Consider the following 17,369-nt stretch of genomic DNA (forward strand, 5'->3'; position numbering starts at 1 on the left):
CCTCCACCCCCCAAAAAAACCCACCCCAGCCACCATGGAGGTGACATCCCCCCGTCCTGGGCTACTGCTGGCCACCCTCTGCCTCCTCGCGTCCCACGGTAAGCTCCAGTTTGCTTTCCTCTCCTTTCCTCTCCCCCCAAGGAAACCGTCCTCGCTGAGGCTGTGCCTCGGCGCGAGGAGTTTGAGACATTTTTAGGGGGTGTTTGTGCGTGTGTGTGTGTGTTATTTGCTTCCTCACCCTCTGATTTCAGAGTTACGGGGCGCTGGAGACAGTTTTTCACGCGATGCTGGTTGTGTCAGGGTGGGGGAAGGAGCCCCCCCCCCGGCGTAGTCGCTGCTTGAAAACTCTGGGATTAGGCTTTTTTCCTTCTTCCTTCGCTTTGATCTAAGGTGCGTGGAAGGAAAGAAGCCACCGCCTGTCCCTGCCGACCCCACCACACTGGGGATCTTGAGCTGGAGACACCTGGTTCCTGCACGGTGCTGGGGAGGTCCCCAGCCATAGGGTCACCCCATGCCGTGGGGAAAGGAGCTTTTTATCAGCCCTGGGGGAGCGGGGAGAGTTTGTGTGAGCAGGGCTGGGGTGCCCTCTCTAAGGATGCTGCACTCTGCTTTAATTGCTGGGATGTGCTGGGCAGCTTCTCCGGGTGGGCAGGGGGGGGTGGCTGTGCCAGGACAGCCGTGTGCGGCCATCGAGTTTCCCTTCTACTTGAGTAAATGCTTCCCAGCTCTGGAAGATCACCAGCAGCTCCCCAGTGTGGGGGGGGGGGATGCTCTGGGAGGGGGGATGCTCTGGGAGGGGGGTGCTTCATGCCTGACTACACACCAGCTTCTGTAGCCGGGCTCTTGGGGCCAGGCAGGCAAATGGGGGCGGTGGCAATTAAAACCACAGCTCGTCTGTGGATGAAGGGTCAGAGAAAGAAGCTGGGAAGGACCACGGTCCCTCCTTGCCCTGCACAGGAGGAGGATGAGCATCCTATAGGGCTTGGCTTCTCCCTCTGCCCCGGGACAGCAAAGGGACCACCTCCAGGATTTCTGGCAGCACATTCCCAGGAAAAAAAAATGATGCCCCCCCTGCAACGGAGCAGTGGGTCCCTTCTCCTCTTTCCTCTGGAACAGCAAGGCTGGTGTAGATCAAAGTGTGCTTTGCTTCTCATCTGAGCCTCTTGACATCAAGGAGCGATTCCCTGCATCTCCTTGGGACTTTGGATTATTTCATTGACGCCTCTGGGATGCTGGGACTGACCATCAAGCCTTCTGCCATGCAACCAGCCTGGACGCTGCTGTTCAACATGAGCCTGGTGCCAGAGGAACTGAGCTTTGTGCAACCGGGCGCCTGCCAAAACTTTCTGAACCCCCAGCTAATTTTAGCCGGGCTTGATGGAGAAGTGGAGCCCTTGGAGACATCCGGCTCCTACGCGGTTCGGAGCTGCTGGCAGCTAGGTGGATGGAGAAGCTGCTCCTCTCCACCCAAGGGATGGCAGCTGAGCTGGGCTTTCCAAAATCACATCCCAAGTGCAAACTTGGTGTTGTGACCCTGTCCCCGAGCAAGGCAGGACAGCAGCTCTGGTCTGGTCTCCCCATGGCCTGGATGATGGGTACCCAGAGAGTGGCCCTCTCCGATAAAAAAGGCTTCTCAGGGTACAGGAGATGAGGGCCATTAACATGGGCATACGACACCTTCAGGAAGGCTTTTTTCTTGTACTTGTGCTGAGGTATGGATGCCCCCGCACATCTCACCCGGCTGATAACTCTGAAGCGTAATGATGGCACAGTGACGATGGGGACTGTGGCACTTTCTTTTGAGGCTGTAACAAAAGCTCCAGCTGCTCTGTCTCTCTCTGGCAGCCCTTCCTCTGGGGCAGGTGAGCCCCTCCAAAGGCTGCAGCCCTCCCACTCAGATCTCCCTGCAGGGGAAAGAGGTGGCATGATGTGGAAATCACTTCTCCAAGTCATAGGAGTGTAAACCAAACAAAGCAGGGAACTGAAGTCAGGAGAGGTTTTTGGTCACTGAGCCAGAATTTGGCATGAAATCCTGGTTTTTTTGAGTTGTTGGTCGGCAAAGCAACACGGGCTCCTTGGCATTAGCCTTGTTTTGCATTTTGCTTTCTCTGGAAGGAGAGCTCCCAGGTTTCAAGCTAGGCAGTGGTGGCAGCACCAGGGATGGACCAGTGCTGCAATGGGCTCTGTGCCATGCTGATCCAATGCTGTGGGTCAGAGCCCAAGATACCGAGGTGCCAAAGAGGCACTTTTGGCACCCGCTTGAGACCTCCTCTGTCTTCACCAGATGGTGACAAGACGACAGCTCTTGGCTTGGACCTCGATGGGTCCAGCACTCCCTCAGCTCTCAGTCAGAGCTGCGCTGAGCCAGGCGTCTGGCTTTTTTTTGGCATTTGCCAGTGGCACTGACTTCAAAGGGAATGGTCCGACCAGGATGGGACGGAGCCAAACCTGGGGTCTAGGCATGGAGGAAGCCCACAGAACCCAGGGAAGATTAAGATCCACGAGCTTTACTGTAAAGACACCAACAGAAGACGTTTCCTCCGGGCACCAGCTGGCATCTAGCATGGCTTTAAAGCTCTGTTGCATCCTGGGGAGGGACCAACAACCTCCCTGGTGCTGCCGCACCTCGCCAGCTCTTCTCCCCAGCTGTTTTCTCCCCAGCTCGATAGCTTTTGGAAACCTTCCCTTGCTTGAGAGAGAAGAAGGGAAGTCAGTAATGCTGAAGGCTCCACACACGTGGTCACCTCTGCCCCTCCCCGTGGCCGGGTGCCGCTGCTGAAAGCGTGGGCTGCGTTGACTTTCCATCCAGACGGTTCCCATCAAGGCCCGGAGGAGGAGGAGGAGGAGGAGGCTGGATGGTTTAGCAAGGCACAGCTTGGCAAAAATGTGCGGGGAGGAGGTGGGAGACAGCCTTGTTTTTATTTGAGGGGGGGTGGCCGTGGGGGGGTGGAAAACAAAGACTCTCGCAGATACTTTGGCAAGGTGTTGGAAGCGGCGGCTTCCTCCAATAGAGCCCTGGCTTCCCTTCTGCTGGCTCCCGGGGGACCCCCCGTGTGAATGGGGCACTTCCCGTTGGGGCAGGTATTAAGAAACACATCTGAGATGCCTTTTGTACTCAACATGCTGGCAAGGAGGGGGGGGACCCGCTCCCCTGCGTGGCAAAACCCAACCAGCCCACCCGAGCATCCTGGACCCCCGCCTTGGCCAAGCATCCGAGGATGGGGAGTGGAGAAAACAAGCAGAAATGGAGCAGGGTTGAGGTCAGGCCACACAAAGGTCTACCCAAGGACTGGCCCTGGGGATGTGCTGCTGGGGAGCAGGTTGAGGCACCTGGAGCAATTAGCCAAAGTGGTTTGGCCAAGGTCATGCCGTCCCCGTCTTGGTAGGACTCCTCCAGCACCACGTGCTGCAGACCCAGGGGACAGGGGGAAGGTCCAAGAGGGCACATCCCTTCCCCAAAACCTCCTCTCCCTGCAAAGCACCCTCAGAGGCAGGCTTCTGGGGACTTGGGGGGCTTCGTGGCTGTTCTTACAGGGCTTAGAGGTCACCATCATCTAAAAAAACCCAGAAATAACCACGAGGGGTGGAAGGCACGAGGGATGTTTTCGCTTTCACTCTCTCGAAGTGGAGCCTGGTGCTGGGGCAGTGACCCTGCCTGGAGGAGGATGCTCTCCGGGCAGCCTGGTGCTGGGGAGCCTCTCAGCAGGGTTGGATGGTTTGAGGGTAAGCACAGCACACCCCCACCTTTGATTGACACCCGCTCGATATAGCAAGTGAAAAACCTCAAAGCGAAACAGTGGCGGAGCTAATGGCACAACAGGATGTTACCAAAATAAAAGAACATCTCGTCCCCATACCACCTTCTCTGTCGCAAACCAGCCCCAGGAACCTCCTTTTTCTCAATAACTGAACCCCAAATCTGCTTTTTCCTTCAGCTTTCCAAGGGGATACTCCCCTTCGTGGCTGTTCTTACAGGGCTTAGAGGTCACCATCATCTAAAAAAACCCAGAAATAACCACGAGGGGTGGAAGGCACGAGGGATGTTTTCGCTTTCACTCTCTCGAAGTGGAGCCTGGTGCTGGGGCAGTGACCCTGCCTGGAGGAGGATGCTCTCCGGGCAGCCTGGTGCTGGGGAGCCTCTCAGCAGGGTTGGATGGTTTGAGGGTAAGCACAGCACACCCCCACCTTTGATTGACACCCGCTCGATATAGCAAGTGAAAAACCTCAAAGCGAAACAGTGGCGGAGCTAATGGCACAACAGGATGTTACCAAAATAAAAGAACATCTCGTCCCCATACCACCTTCTCTGTCGCAAACCAGCCCCAGGAACCTCCTTTTTCTCAATAACTGAACCCCAAATCTGCTTTTTCCTTCAGCTTTCCAAGGGGATACTCCCACTTCTGCAAACAAAAAGAGTCATCAAGCTTTGCCCTTTTCTCTTTCGTCACGCACAGCTCCCTTTAGCCACCAGCACCCTGGTCCCACCTGGTCCCACCGTGCTGGGACAGGACCAGTAATGCCTCAGTGTACACTTCTGCAAACAAAAAGACTCATCCAGCTTTGCTCTTTTCTCTTTCATCACACACAGCTCCCATTAGCCACCAGTACCCTCTGTTGCCATGCTGGGACAGGACCAGTAATGCCTCAGTGTGCACCTCTCTTTCCATCCCTGCCTCTCAGCCAGCTCCTGTGCCTCTGCCAGGCTTCCTGCCCGCGTTTTGCAGCCCGCAGTGCTCAGGGATTTCTTTCTGAAAATTGTTTTTCGTTTCAAGCAGCTCCTCCCGGTCGGCGTCAGCCAGTTCCCCCTTCTCCTCCCCCAGGGCTGAAAAACAAGCAGGGTGGGACCCACCTGATCTTGGGAGGGGGGCATGGGGGCTCCTCCTGCCTATTTTCTTTATGGTTTTTTTTTCTCCTATTTATTTATTTTTTTTTTTAGCCACCTCACCAGCACTTGGTACTCTGCTTTGCAGAGGGCTGGTGCAGGTCCTCACCTCCCTGCTCTGCCCAGCTCTGCCCAAACCTCTGCCCCTCCGCTGGCATTAAAACCTGATGCTCACCTCTATTAAAAACATCTCCTCCAGGGGTCATTTCTAGGGTGAAGTTGTGCTCCCAGCCCTGCTGGGATGTCACTACAGAGCTCACACCGTGCTTCCCATCTCCTTTCTCTCGGGACACCAGGACCTCATGAGTTTTTTCTTGCCCTAAGGGCATGAGTGAAGCGTTTTTTCCCTCTGCCTTCTTTCTGATTGCTCTCTGCAACCCCTAGCTTTGGGGAGGGATCCCCTTTTTGCTCCAAACTCAGGGTAAACCCAGAGCTGTAGGGTCTGACTCAACCTTCACGCCTTCTCTCCGGCAGGAGGACCAGCAGCTTTCCTCATCACCACCCCCTACTCGCTCTGCATCTGCCCCGAGGGCCAGAACGTCACCCTGACCTGCCGGATCAGCGGTCCCTTGGCCGACCACCACGACCTCCTCTACAAAACCTGGTACTTCAGCAGCAACGGCGACCAGAGCTGCTCCGAGAAGAAGCACATCCGCAACGTCACCGAGAAGGAGCTGCACCACAACCTGGGCAGGCATCACGAGCTGCTGGGCAACGGCACCCAAAAATACCCCCTCAGGGGCCAAGGCAGCCATCACGGGGTGGAATTTGTCCCCGACCACCACGGTGCCTTTCACATCGTGGTGATGAACCTGACGCTGCAGGACAGTGGGAATTACTGCTGCTATGCCGTGGAGGCCAGGTGGGAGCACGGCAAACCCCATACCCTGCAAGTCGCCCATGGCTTCGTGGAGCTGCAAATCCAGCAAGGTGAGGAGGGAGGACCCTACCAGTCCCACAGACATACTGGGTGCACTGGGGCAAGGCAGCAGATGAGGGCTGGTGAGAGATGCTGGGGTGCAGCATCGGGGCTGGGGGGGCAGGGTGTCCTGATGCTGCAAGTCCAAGCCGTGCTGGAAGAGTCAAAGAGCAGCAGATGTTCAAGGGTTGAATTAGGGCCAGAGAACACTGGAACATTTAAAAAAAAAGAAAAAGAAAAGAAAAGGAAAAACAAATCAAGAGTCTGGAATGCAATAAAATCCATGCTACATAGTTTCACTGATCTTCTTCAACCCCTTTCTGGAAGAGAGGAAAACAACTTCAACATAAAAAGAGACGGCTGGTGGTTCAAGCTCCAGTGAGGGCTCCAGACATCCCTGCTGGGGATGCAGGGCTTGGAGATAACCTTGGAGCAGCAGCCTGGTGGGGCAAGCTGCCCAGGGAGGCACAAGATGGAAAGGAAAGCATATCTTGCCCTTAATTCACAGCGTTAGAATAGATAATTTTTCTTTTAGACCAAAAATAAAAGAGCCTTCAGGGACAGGGCTGGGCCCTGCTGCTGCAAGGGAAAAGGAGGAGGAATCTCAGTGAGAGCTTCCCAGAATTAAACTCTTGCTTCCCAGAATGAAACTCTTGCTCTGGGCTGCTTTGGAGAGCAAAGACAAGCACAGCTAGCAGGTGTGGGAGCTCTGTGGTACCTGAGGGAATCCCCCCTGAGATCTAACAGGCTTTTCTCTTCCCCCCCCAGGCAGAGGAAGGCTTCAAAACTGCACGTTTCATACCGCCACAAGCAAAGGTAAAGGGAAAAGCACCCTCTCTCCAAAGCACTGCTCGCCACCCTGGCCCCTGTGTTTCCCTAGGGACTGCCCCTTGCTGTGAACACACCGGTGCCCAAGATGCCACCTCACAGCTGGGTGTTGGGAGGGTGATTTCTGAGGCTGTCCCCACGGGGTGCATCTGACAGGCACGTCCTCAGGCTGAGAAGAGTCTCCTTTGGCACATCACCTCAATGTGACTGTCCTGAAGCCCATGGAGATCATCCACCCCATGGTTATAAAGCACCTAACCCCCCCGCCCCAACCACAATTGGGGATTTAGCAACTGCTGCCACGAGCAGATGGGAAGGGACAGGAAGGTAAAGAGTTGCAGGGACCTCTTGCAACACCCTGCTGCCATCCCGAGCCCATGCCACCTCGCCCCAAGCAGAGATGCTCTAGCAGGGGAAACCCAAACCTTGCTTGAGCGCTCAGACAACATGAAGCCACCCCCCCAAGCGCTGTGTCTAGACACTGGAGGTGCCCACACTTCACTATGCGGGTGGTTTTTTGGTGGGTCGCTCGGTTGGCAGCACGGCTGGGGCCAGCCCACCCATGGGAAACTGCACCAACTCAACTGTCCATCTCAGACCCTCAGTCCCAACTGCTGGGACACCCTGTCCTGCTGGGCAAATAAGAAAAGGGAAATAATTCCCCCTCCCAGAGCAGGAGGTTGCTTCCCCAGATGGATGCACTGGAGAGGAGGGCTTGAGCCATACCTGCCTTTGATTTAGGCAGCCCTTGACCCCTCCACAATCTGTCCCTCGTGGACCTTGATGGCCACACACACAACAGCAGGCCGCCAGCCCTTCTGGGGAGCCTCCACAGTGGAGCTCTCCAGGGGCACTTTCATTAGTGGAGGCCTTGGCTAACGAGCCCTTTGATGCCCGAGTACTTTGAGGCAGCCTGATTTTGTTGAGCTGGCACTCTGAAATCACTGAGAGCCTTTCTGCTGACTTCAAAGGCCTTTATCAGGGCCCCTGCTTCTCTCCTCATATCTAGGAGACCAAAAGAAAGGCCTTGGGATGTCCTCCAGCAATGAAGGACTTTGGTCAAGGTCCTAAACCGATGCTGCGGAGCTTATCTCTGCAACCAGCCAAGCATCCCAGCGTGAATCCTGCTGGGAGGGGACCACCCCTGTGTGTGGGAGCCGTGTCGGATCAGGCGTGGGGCAATGCTGGTGCTGCCCTGTGCTTCTGGAAACCCAGGAAACACCAGGCAAACCCTCCCCAGCTCTGCCCTCTTCTGTTGCAGATATCACGGCCGCCGCGCTGGCGACGGGTGCCTGCATCGTGGGCATCCTCTGCCTGCCCCTCATCTTGCTCCTGATCTACAAGCAGAGACAAGCGGTCAGCAGCAGACGTACGTACCCTCCCCTGGGGACCCTTCTCATCTCCTGGGCTGTGTCAGCGTGGCCGTTATGGGATGGGATGCATCCCACTGGGCCGAGTGGGTTTGGCTGCCCTGAGTCCCCTGGGCACCATGCAAGGTGGCCCAAAGAGAGGTCCCTGCCAGGTGCCTCCTACCAAGCTGCCTTGGGAAGGAGCGGGCATGCCTGCAGGCTGCCGGGAAGGAGTGTGGGGTGGGAGGGGGACCCGTGACACCTGCATGGCACCCCAGGAGTGTGCTGGGGACACTGAGATGGCAAGGATGCTGCCAGGCCCCCTCTCCACTCACTGAGCCCTTTCACAGACTCATAGAATGGTTAGAGTTGGAAGGGACCCTAAAGATCATCGAACTCCAACCCCCCTGCCCTGGGCAGGGACACCTCCCACCAGACCAGGTTGCTCCAAGCCCCATCCAGCCTGGCCTTGAACCCCTCCAGGGATGGGGCAGCCACAGCTTCTCTGGGTTCTCCAGTGTCTCACCACCCTCACAGCAAAGAATTTATTCCTAATATCTCATCTAAATCCCCCCTCTTTCCTACTCACCCACTGCAAGAGCCGGCTCATTTACTCATCCGTCCCTCTGCCACGTAGCTGAAATAGAAGCTTTGCCTTCTAAGCGTACCCACTGTGAGAGCCAGCTCATTTACTCATCCGTCCCTCTGCCCCATAGCTGAAATAGAAGCTTTGCCTTCTAAGCGATCGAAAAAGCATTTATTTGTGCTTTTTCTCCCCCTGCTTTTTAAAAAGGCCCCTTCCATGTCTATGGCAACGGGGCTGCAGTGAGCCCTCTCTCCGTCCACCGCCCCAGCAAACCAGGTGGTGCCAAGGTGCAGCCCATTCCTGGTGATTTCAGCAATTAAGCAGCAAGGGGCACCACCTTAACGAGCAGAACCATTTCATCAGGCCTTGGGTGAGCCGGAGGCACTGTGGTTTCTCTCACTGAGCCTGGGGGGTGGCTGTGTGGCTCTGAGCAAACCCTTTGGAGAAGTGGTTGTTGCAGCAGCAGCCAACGTGATGCCAGCCACGAGAAGGGGAACTGGGCTGTCAGCATCCACCCCTGGCCAAAAAGACTGGCCATGTGCCTTCTTGCACCCATTTTGCCAGAGTGCAGCTCCTGCCCTGGGCTGCAAAGCATCACCTGGGTGCTATTTCACTGGCACTGTTTAGTTTGAGGAAGAGGAGGCTGAGGGGAGACCTCATCACTCTCTATGACTATTTGAAAGGACACTGTAGACAGATTGGTGCTGGTCTCTTTTCACAGGGAAGTAGTGATAGAACAAGAGGGAATGGCTTCAAGCTGCAACAGGGTGGGTTTAGACTGGACTTTAGGAAGAAATTCTGCACAGAAAGAGTGGTCAGAGACTGGAATAGGCTGCCCAGGGAGGGGGTTGAGTCACCATCCTTGGATGAGTTTAAGAGTCGTTTAGATGTGGTGTTGGGGGATATGGTGTAGGGGAGAACTTTGTAGGGTAGGGTTGATGGTTGGACTCGATGATCCCAGGGGTCTTTTCCAACCTGAGTGATTCTATGATTCTATGATTTAAGCCAAGAGGGAAGGCAAACCCTAGGGAAATTTGCTTCTGGGGTGTTTCGGACTAGGTTAGCTACAAGTCATTTCCACCAGGCACAGTCTGGGCCAGAATTCATGTGTCTCAGCTGGGGTGACCATCCAGCACACCCAGGTGACACGGGCTGTGGGACCTGCTGTGCCTGTGGCAAAAGGGATGAGGAAATAAATAGCAGGGTGCTGCCCAGACAAATCCCAATGGTGGGATGGTGTTTTGCAGAGCCCCAGGAGGGTGTCACAGGGGGGTGGTGGGCACATCAGGGCTGTAGCCCAGGAGCCCCGGCTGTGCCTCCTTCCCCCTTCTTCAGAACCTGAGGTTTCAATCCAGGGGGAAGCTGGGCTGGGGAGTAAATACGCCAGGAGACGGTGGGGATGTGGAGAAGGGGGTTTTGGAGCAAAGAAGAGGTTGATGCTAAAGAGGGAGGAATGCAGAGGAAGAGAAGGAATTGGCCGTGGCTGAGATGCCAAAAAAGAGCCCTGGCAGCGGGTGTGGGTTTGATGCTGGGTTTCGTGCTGCCAGCACTCATGCCAACCATTTTGTCTTTGCCAGGTGCCCATGAGCTTGTCAGGATGGAGAGGTGAGGAAACCCAGATACTTCCAACTCCCCCTACCCTCCTCGCACCCCCGGATCCTGCAAGGGTCTTGTCCTTTCCTCCCCTCCCCTCGAAACCAGCCCGGCAGAGCCAAGGGGATGCGGGTCACTCCCACGCTTGGGGTCCTGTCCCTTTCCCAGCAGCTGCTGTTTCTCTTCCCTCCCTCAGAGTGGGAAGCATCTCCTTTCTTTTCCCCCGTGTCAAGGACATGCTTCTCCTCATGCCCCAGGAGAGCCTGAAACCGGGGTGCCTTTTGACTCAGCTTTCCCCCTCCTCCTCCACCGGGCTCACTGTTTGCTGGCAGCCAAAGTGCCACCACCTCAACCTGCTCCCTGCCCTGGTTGTTCCCAGCGCTCAAAACCAAAGCCCCAGGGATAAAAAACCACAACAGCCTCCTGAAATAAATAAAAATGCAAATTTCCACCCCTCTTCCCCCCCCACCCCCATCACCTCCTCTCCCGCAGCAGCGCCCAGGGCATCGAAAACCCCGTCTTCGAGGAGGTCCCCTCAGCGAGTGTGGAGCCACGACCCCGACCCCAGCTCTCCTACATGGCCACCCGACTGCCCTCCGAATCTGGCCGGCATCTCCTCTCTGAGCCCAGCACCCCCCTGTCCCCCCCTGGCCCTGGGGAGTGCTTTTTCCCCACGCTGGGTGAGTGACCGGCGATGCTGGGACCACTGCGGGAAGGGGTGGGAAGAAAAGGGGCAGGCAGGGGGGGATGAAGGGGAAAAGGTGGTGGTTAAACATCACCAACATATAAACATAAACAAATTGGGAGGGTTAAACATCAGCTGCAAACTTTGCACTGTGCGGGACAGGGAGTCTGCAAATGGGAAAGCCCCCAAAACCCCTTGTTTTTCCATGCAAAAGCGGAGTTTGGCCACTGCTGCGGGATGGGGTGGGAAGAAAAGGGGCAGGCGGGGGGGGATGAAGGGGAAAAGGTGGTGGTTAAACACCATCAACATATAAACATAAACAAATTGGGGGGGTTAAACATCAGCCGCAAACTTTGCACTGTGCGGGACAGGGAGTCTGCAAATGGGAAAGCCCCCAAAACCCCTTGTTTTTCCATGCAAAAGCGGAGTTTGGCCACTTCCTGAAGAGGATCCCCGCAGCTGGAAGCCAGGCTAATCCCCCTCCTGGTCTGCCCTTTTCCAGATCCTGTTCCTGACTCACCAAATTCCTTGAAAGCCTAAAGAGCCCCGGAGGAAACCGCAGCCCCCAGCCGCAGCCCGGGGGGACCAGGCAGCCACCGCTCCGTGATGGACCAGCCGAGACCAGATGGACAGCATGACCATGAGCCTTAAAAAATGAAGCTGAGTGCAGGAGCTCTGCCCTCCCCTCCTGTCCTGGCTCTGCCCTGGGGCTGGAATTGAACCCACTCTCACCTGGATTTTGGTTTTTTCACTCCCTGTTTCTATGGAGAAAGAGCCTGGCTCTGTACTGCTTGCGTTTTACGGACTAGCTGAATACAGGGGGAAAGAAGGACGACCTGCACCTGCAAACCTCCCCCAGGATCTAACTTATTGCCAGGGGTTTAATCTCTGCAACGTCAACCCGTTTCTGCATCTTTGACTGAGCATCCTCTCCGGGAGCGGATGGTGAAGTACTTTATCCGCCGCAAGACAAAACAGGGTCACCGGCCACCCTTATACTACCTTTTTTCTTTGCAAAACAGGAAGGGGAGAGGCTCCCCGCTGCTGATGGAGCCCTCCTTCCTCACCAGCCTTTTGAGGCAGCCACGGACTTACGGGGCTGCCCTGTTTGCAATGGGACACACATCTGGAGGAGCCTGATTTCTACCGCAATTTTATCCTGGGCTTGGGATCACGGGAATTTATCTTTCTGGTTTGTTTCACTATCAGTGCTGATTAAAAGAAAAAAAGGATGTTTATAGGTTTTTTTTTAATTATTATTATTTTTTTTTTTATTTTGGAAATGCCTGTAAATTAGGGAGTTCATCCGGGGGGTGTTCCTGTGACATGGAGCAAGGAGCTGGTGGTGGGAAATGTTCTGGCTGGTTTCTCCCCATCCTCCCGGGGCCAGCATGGCCCAGAGCAGCTGTCCCCCAGGGCCACTGCCTTCAGCCACACCAGAGGACCCTGTGATGCCCCAAGGGACGCCGGTGCCCTCACAGCATCCTCTGTCCCAAGGCAGCACCCCAGCATCACTTATCCAAAAGAAGCCGTGGGATGGGCTTCAACGTGACTCAGCTCCCAGCGAGGAGATAAAAACCTTGTGGTAAATACTGTTACTTGAAGGGTGTGTTTAAGTTTTTGTTGTTTTGTTTTGTTTTTCCTCTTGCTTCTGTTTTTGTTGTAAAACAGGGGGAAAAATAAATGCCACTAGACAAACATAAACATTACTCATACCAAAACAGTGTCAGACCTGAGCAATAGCCGCACCGGGCGGTGTGCCCGGGCACAGCGTCCCCGGCAGCACCCCGAATTTTCAGCCTACGTGGCTGGAGGAATCAGTGTTTGCCTCTACAACGGGCTGAGGACACCCTGGCCTGCTGCAGGGTTTGATTAATCTGGCATTGGCTTCAGCAAGAGGAATTTCAAGATGCTCCATCCGCAGGCAGAGGGATAATAAAGAAGTCCCCACCATGGATGTAACTTCCTGAGGGTAGGAATCGGGCTTTATTGCCACCCACAGCTCAGACCCTTTCCCAGCTTTGCTGGAGAAGCTCCCCCAGTGTCTCCAGTGCTTCCCTCTCCCTGTCCCAGCAGCTGCAGCTGGAAAGGCACGTGAGGGATTTGCCTACCCGTGGGTCCTACCTGCATTGAAACCCCCTCCGAGTCTCTCTGTTTGCTCTTTGAGGACAGAACAAAGATTTGTTGGGAGCAGGTTTCTCCCCGTGCTGCAGGAATCCCATTTTTCGGGATGCCCCATGCCGCAGGCAGGCAGAGGTGAGCTGAGCTGCCACGTTCTCTGCCAGAGGCGCTGGTGTGGCACGTCGGGGCACTGCATGGCATCAGGGACCATTGCCCACCAGGAAAGCTGGCCAGAAGGAAAATCTAAAAACTTTGAGGGGAAAGAGGCGATGGCTTCCCAACCTTCCAGACATCCTGGAGTGGGAGCCCTGGCACGCTGGGTGCTGGCACCCCGCTGGTGGAGAAGATGGCAGGGCACTGCACCTTTGGGGCAGGATGCTCAACGGTGAGGGTGGCCCAGCAAGATGTTCATGCCCTCAAAGACCTCGGCAGGTCCCACCATCTCTTGCAAGTGCCTGGTTTGGGAACGCATGCCGAGCTGGCCCTGCTGCAGGCTGTTTTCCGCTGCAGACCTTGGCAGGTCCCACCAGCTCTTGCAAGCGCCTGGTTTGGGAACGCACGCCGAGCTGGCCCTGCTGCTGGCTGTTTTCCGCTGCATCAGCACTCGGGGCTCTGCTGATGGGGAGAACAAAGGTTCTTCACCTGAACTCTTGCTCCGGAGTGGGCGGACGGGGACCGAAACCGCGGAGGCTGAGGCAGCCCTGGCTGGGGGAGGCGGTGAGACAGGCACCCGGGCCGTGAGGAGAGGCTTTGCCTGGGGTTGGGGCTGCCAGGAAGAGCCCTGCTCTGGGACATGTGGGTTGACAACCCTCCTCCTGCTGTGGGAAGCATCTCAGAGACCTCGGAGCAGGGCCAGCCCTTGGGGGATGTGCAGCTACAGGCTTGTACCCGGGTCAGGTAGAGCCTGGTTGACTCTTTCAATGCCCACGCAACAACACCAAGACCTTCCAGTAGCAGCTCACCAGCCTGTGAAGGTTTCCTTTCCTGCAATGGGTAAATTTGGGGGGGGATGCTTTCCTTTTATCACCACAATTTAACCCTTTTGCCCCTGAACCCTTTTCCAGCTCCCAAGAAGACAGCCAGTCTTCTGTGCACCCTTGTTGTCCTTGGGTATCACAGGTCACCATAGGACTTTCAAGTCCTCTCCCAGCTCTGTCTCCTCTTCCTCTCCCATACTGAGAAGGCCAGATCTTGAAGCACGTGAAGGGATGTATGAACCACAAACAATAAATCCCTTTTGTGCATCATTGCATCACCCCAGACCTACTTGTGAAACCTCTGGTGGGTGACAAACTCATCGTTTCATCACCTAGGCGTGAGGCCAGCAGCCACCGAGTGACACGCAGGACAGCTTTTCACAAGACCCAAGTGTCCTCAAGCTCCGAAAAGGGCCCCAACTCTTCTCTCTGCTCAGGAATCGGGTCACTGGGTGCTTTGTTTTCCTTCTCTGTGGTGGGAATTTGGTCGGTGCTGCTGGCATGACTCGGGCCGGCGCCGTGGTGGCCACACAGCAGAAACCTTGAGGACAAGTGAGGCTACTGGGACATCGTTCTGGCAGCACGAAGCGGTGAGTTGTGTCACTTGTCCTCTCCAGCACCGAGAAGGGAAGAGGGCATTGCCATGGCAATGGGGATTTGCTGGCTCAGCACATGGCATTCCTCACCAGGGCACCATGAGCGATGTCCCCAGGGATGGGGAGGGGGACCTGGTGGTGACGTGAAGCTGCCTTCTCTCATTTTAGGGAATTCAAGTCAAAGCTGCAGCAGCAGGGATGAAGGAAAAACCACCAGAGGTGATGCCCACCCAGGTGTGTGAGCTACCCGGGAGGGGAGAGTGGAGAGTGAGGAGCCTGAAGCAAGAGTGGTGAGCCCCATTTTGCTCTGCCGGCTGCAACCCGTTTCCTCAATACGTAGAGCAGGGCTTGGCAGTGAGAGCGGCGCCGGGGAGATGGCGAGAGATAGCAGGTGGGGGAGAGGAAGGATGACAGGGTGTCACACCTCCCCCAGTCCTTCCACTCACCCTCACTTTCTGCGCCTTCCCACCTCCCTGCAGAACCCTGGGGTTAGGAGGGGCTTGAGCCTGGAAAATGCCCCAAATCCTTTGATTCTCCCACACCGGAGTCCTCCTTAAAGTCACAAATGATGAGCCCACCTAATTCTTGGAGCGAGGGAGAGAAGGCAGGCTGCAGGCAACAGTTCTCCACCAGGGCACTGCTGCACTCCCCTAGCTAGAAAGCCAGGCAGCCACCTCCCCACGCCACAGGATGAGGGGTGGGCTCTCCTATGACCCCCCCAAATACATGCCCAGACCCTGCTGACCACAGACAGGGCACTCCTGGCAGCAGCAACACAACTAAAGAGCTGCCCAAATCTCACACAACGAGGAGCACAACGGCTGTAGTGATAATTACCAAAGCCCTAGTGATAATTGGGGCACTGGGGCCAGTTCTGGGCTCCCCAGTTGCAGAAGGACAGGGAACTGCTGGAGAGGGTACAACAGAGGGCTACAAAGAGGATGAGGCGAGTGGAACATCTCTCTTAGGAGGAAAGGCTGAGGGACTTGGGTCTTTTTAGTCTGGAGAAGAGAAGGCTGAGGGGGGATCTGATCAACACCTATAAATACTTCAAGGGTGGGTGTCAGGAGGATGGGGCCAGTCTTTTTTCAGTGGTGCCCAGGGATAGGACAAGAGGGAACGGGCACAAACTTGAATATAAGAAGTTCCACCTAAACATGAGGAGGAACTTCTTCACTTTGAGGGTGGCAGAGCCCTGGAAGAGGCTGCCCAGAGAGGTGGTGGAGTCTCCATCTCTGGAGACATTCCAAACCCACCTGGACACGTTCCTGTGCAACCTGCTCTGGGTGGACCTGCTTTGGCAGGGGGTTGGACTGGATGATCTCCAGAGGTCCCTTCCAACCCCATGTCATTCTGTGATTCTGTAATTACAGGAGCTCATCTAATTTGTAGTCACCAGACCAGATACACATTCATCCATGGTGAGCTGAACAGTGGTTCAGCTGCTGCTCCAGCCACCCCCTGCCCTGAGGTGGGTGACAGCAACATCTCAACACCTTTCAAACTCAGAGAGCAAAGAGCTGGCAGGTAGGACAACTCCTGCAGCCACCGGCATGCTGGCCTGTTGGGGTGCTGGTGGTACTTTTGATGTTTACACATGGGAGAGAAACAGTTCAATGCTTCTGCTAAACCCCCTTCAGAGCAGACATAGCGCGGTGGAGAGCATCCTGCATGAGGGGATCCAGGTGCTGAAGGAGGCTCCGATTCATACCAGCAAATTTGGACCCTGAGACATAACCCCAAGGAGTTGGCAGGTAGGACAACTCCTGCAGCCACCAGCAGGCTTGCCTGTCGGGGTGCTGGTGGTACTTTTGATGTTTACACATGGGAGAGAAACAGTTCAATGCTTCTGCTAAACCCCCTTCAGAGCAGACATAGCGCGCAAAGAGCTGGCAGGTAGGACAACTCCTGCAGCCACCGGCATGCTGGCCTGTTGGGGTGCTGGTGGTACTTTTGATGTTTACACATGGGAGAGAAACAGTTCAATGCTTCTGCTAAACCCCCTTCAGAGCAGACATAGCGCGGTGGAGAGCATCCTGCATGAGGGGATCCAGGTGCTGAAGGAGGCTCCGATTCATACCAGCAAATTTGGACCCTGAGACATAACCCGAACGGCTGAGTCCCCAAAACATTGCTCCTGGGGCCTGTTCCCCTCTTCCCTGCTCAACATCTCAACGCTAAACCCACTCCCACGGTGCTGCCCAGCTCCATCCTCCCCCTGACAAAGCTCATGTTGGTGGCTCACCGACAGGGAGGGGTTGCCCTCGTCCTCGACGGTGACCACCAGGCTGTAGAAGCTCTGCCGCTCGCGGTCCGGTGGGGAGGGCCGGGTGGCGATCTCGCCGGTGACGCGGTCCATGCGGAAGGTCAGGTCCTCGTTCCCGCGGGTGATGTAGTAGGAGAGGACACTGTTGAGGCCGATGTCCCGGTCAGTGGCACGTACCTGGACCACTGCTGTGCCACCGCCGACGTTCTGCAGGGTTAGAGGGCAGGGTGAGCAGCAGAAATAAATAAGTCACATGCACCTCATAATATAAAATATATCATTATATAGCTTCATTCTAACATGGAGCAGGTTTTTTTCCAGGCATGGAAGTGCTTGAGGCTCCAAACTCGCTAACCCAACACCCATCAGCCAAGCAGAAGGCTTCAACAGCTCCTGGATTCCATTTTTGCAGTGCAAAAAAAATCTTTCATTAATAGACGCATCTTTGTGCAAAATATTAACCAAGACTACTTGTCCTGCCCCTGATGGCTCAGCTGAGAATCAGCCACAGGCTCAGCGATGGAAGGCTCTGCCCTTTGCTTGAGTGCTCTGATTTTTTTTTTTTTT

At 55.5% G+C, this 17,369-nt stretch overlaps 2 protein-coding genes and 1 long non-coding RNA gene across 7 annotated transcripts in view; 2 read left to right on the top strand and 1 right to left on the bottom strand.

Annotated features, from left to right (window-relative positions):
- CDH23 (cadherin-related 23) overlaps positions 1-17,369 on the bottom strand; it is a 143,843-nt gene that overhangs the window by 20,909 nt on the left and 105,565 nt on the right. For all 4 annotated transcript variants that reach the window (XM_014940541.1, XM_014940540.1, XM_014940539.1 and 1 more), the window contains one exon: positions 16,782-17,009. In XM_014940541.1, coding sequence (XP_014796027.1) covers positions 16,782-17,009 — 228 coding nt within the window. The remainder of the gene's footprint in view (positions 1-16,781; positions 17,010-17,369) is intronic.
- Positions 7-12,071, top strand: LOC106887131 (chromosome unknown open reading frame, human C10orf54). Of its 2 annotated transcripts, none has more exons than XM_014940542.1 (7): positions 7-98; positions 5,357-5,812; positions 6,570-6,617; positions 7,891-7,998; positions 10,142-10,169; positions 10,650-10,837; positions 11,345-12,071. In XM_014940542.1, exons 1-7 carry the CDS (start codon positions 35-37, stop codon positions 11,380-11,382), a joined length of 930 nt encoding a protein of 309 aa, XP_014796028.1. In that variant the 5' UTR covers positions 7-34; the 3' UTR covers positions 11,383-12,071. The 2 variants fall into 2 exon arrangements, with proteins under 2 accessions (XP_014796028.1, XP_014796029.1); XM_014940543.1 differs by having other exon boundaries at positions 10,653-10,837.
- LOC106887133 lies at positions 14,348-16,177 on the top strand. The gene is made up of 3 exons (XR_001411811.1): positions 14,348-14,530; positions 14,705-14,826; positions 15,910-16,177. It is a non-coding gene; the product is annotated as an uncharacterized LOC106887133 (long non-coding RNA).

Source organism: Calidris pugnax, unplaced genomic scaffold (genome assembly GCF_001431845.1).
Source record: "Calidris pugnax isolate Ruff unplaced genomic scaffold, ASM143184v1 scaffold39, whole genome shotgun sequence".
NCBI classification, from domain to species: domain Eukaryota; kingdom Metazoa; phylum Chordata; class Aves; order Charadriiformes; family Scolopacidae; genus Calidris; species Calidris pugnax.

Bases quoted from the DNA above. Each gene is read 5' to 3' on its own strand.
- LOC106887131 (XM_014940542.1), top strand. From the start codon at position 35: ATGGAGGTGACATCCCCCCGTCCTGGGCTACTGCTGGCCACCCTCTGC. The intron at 99-5,356 runs GTAAGCTCCAGT...TCTCTCCGGCAG, and splicing joins CTGCCTCCTCGCGTCCCACG to GAGGACCAGCAGCTTTCCTC. The intron at 10,170-10,649 runs GTGAGGAAACCC...CCTCTCCCGCAG, and splicing joins GAGCTTGTCAGGATGGAGAG to CAGCGCCCAGGGCATCGAAA.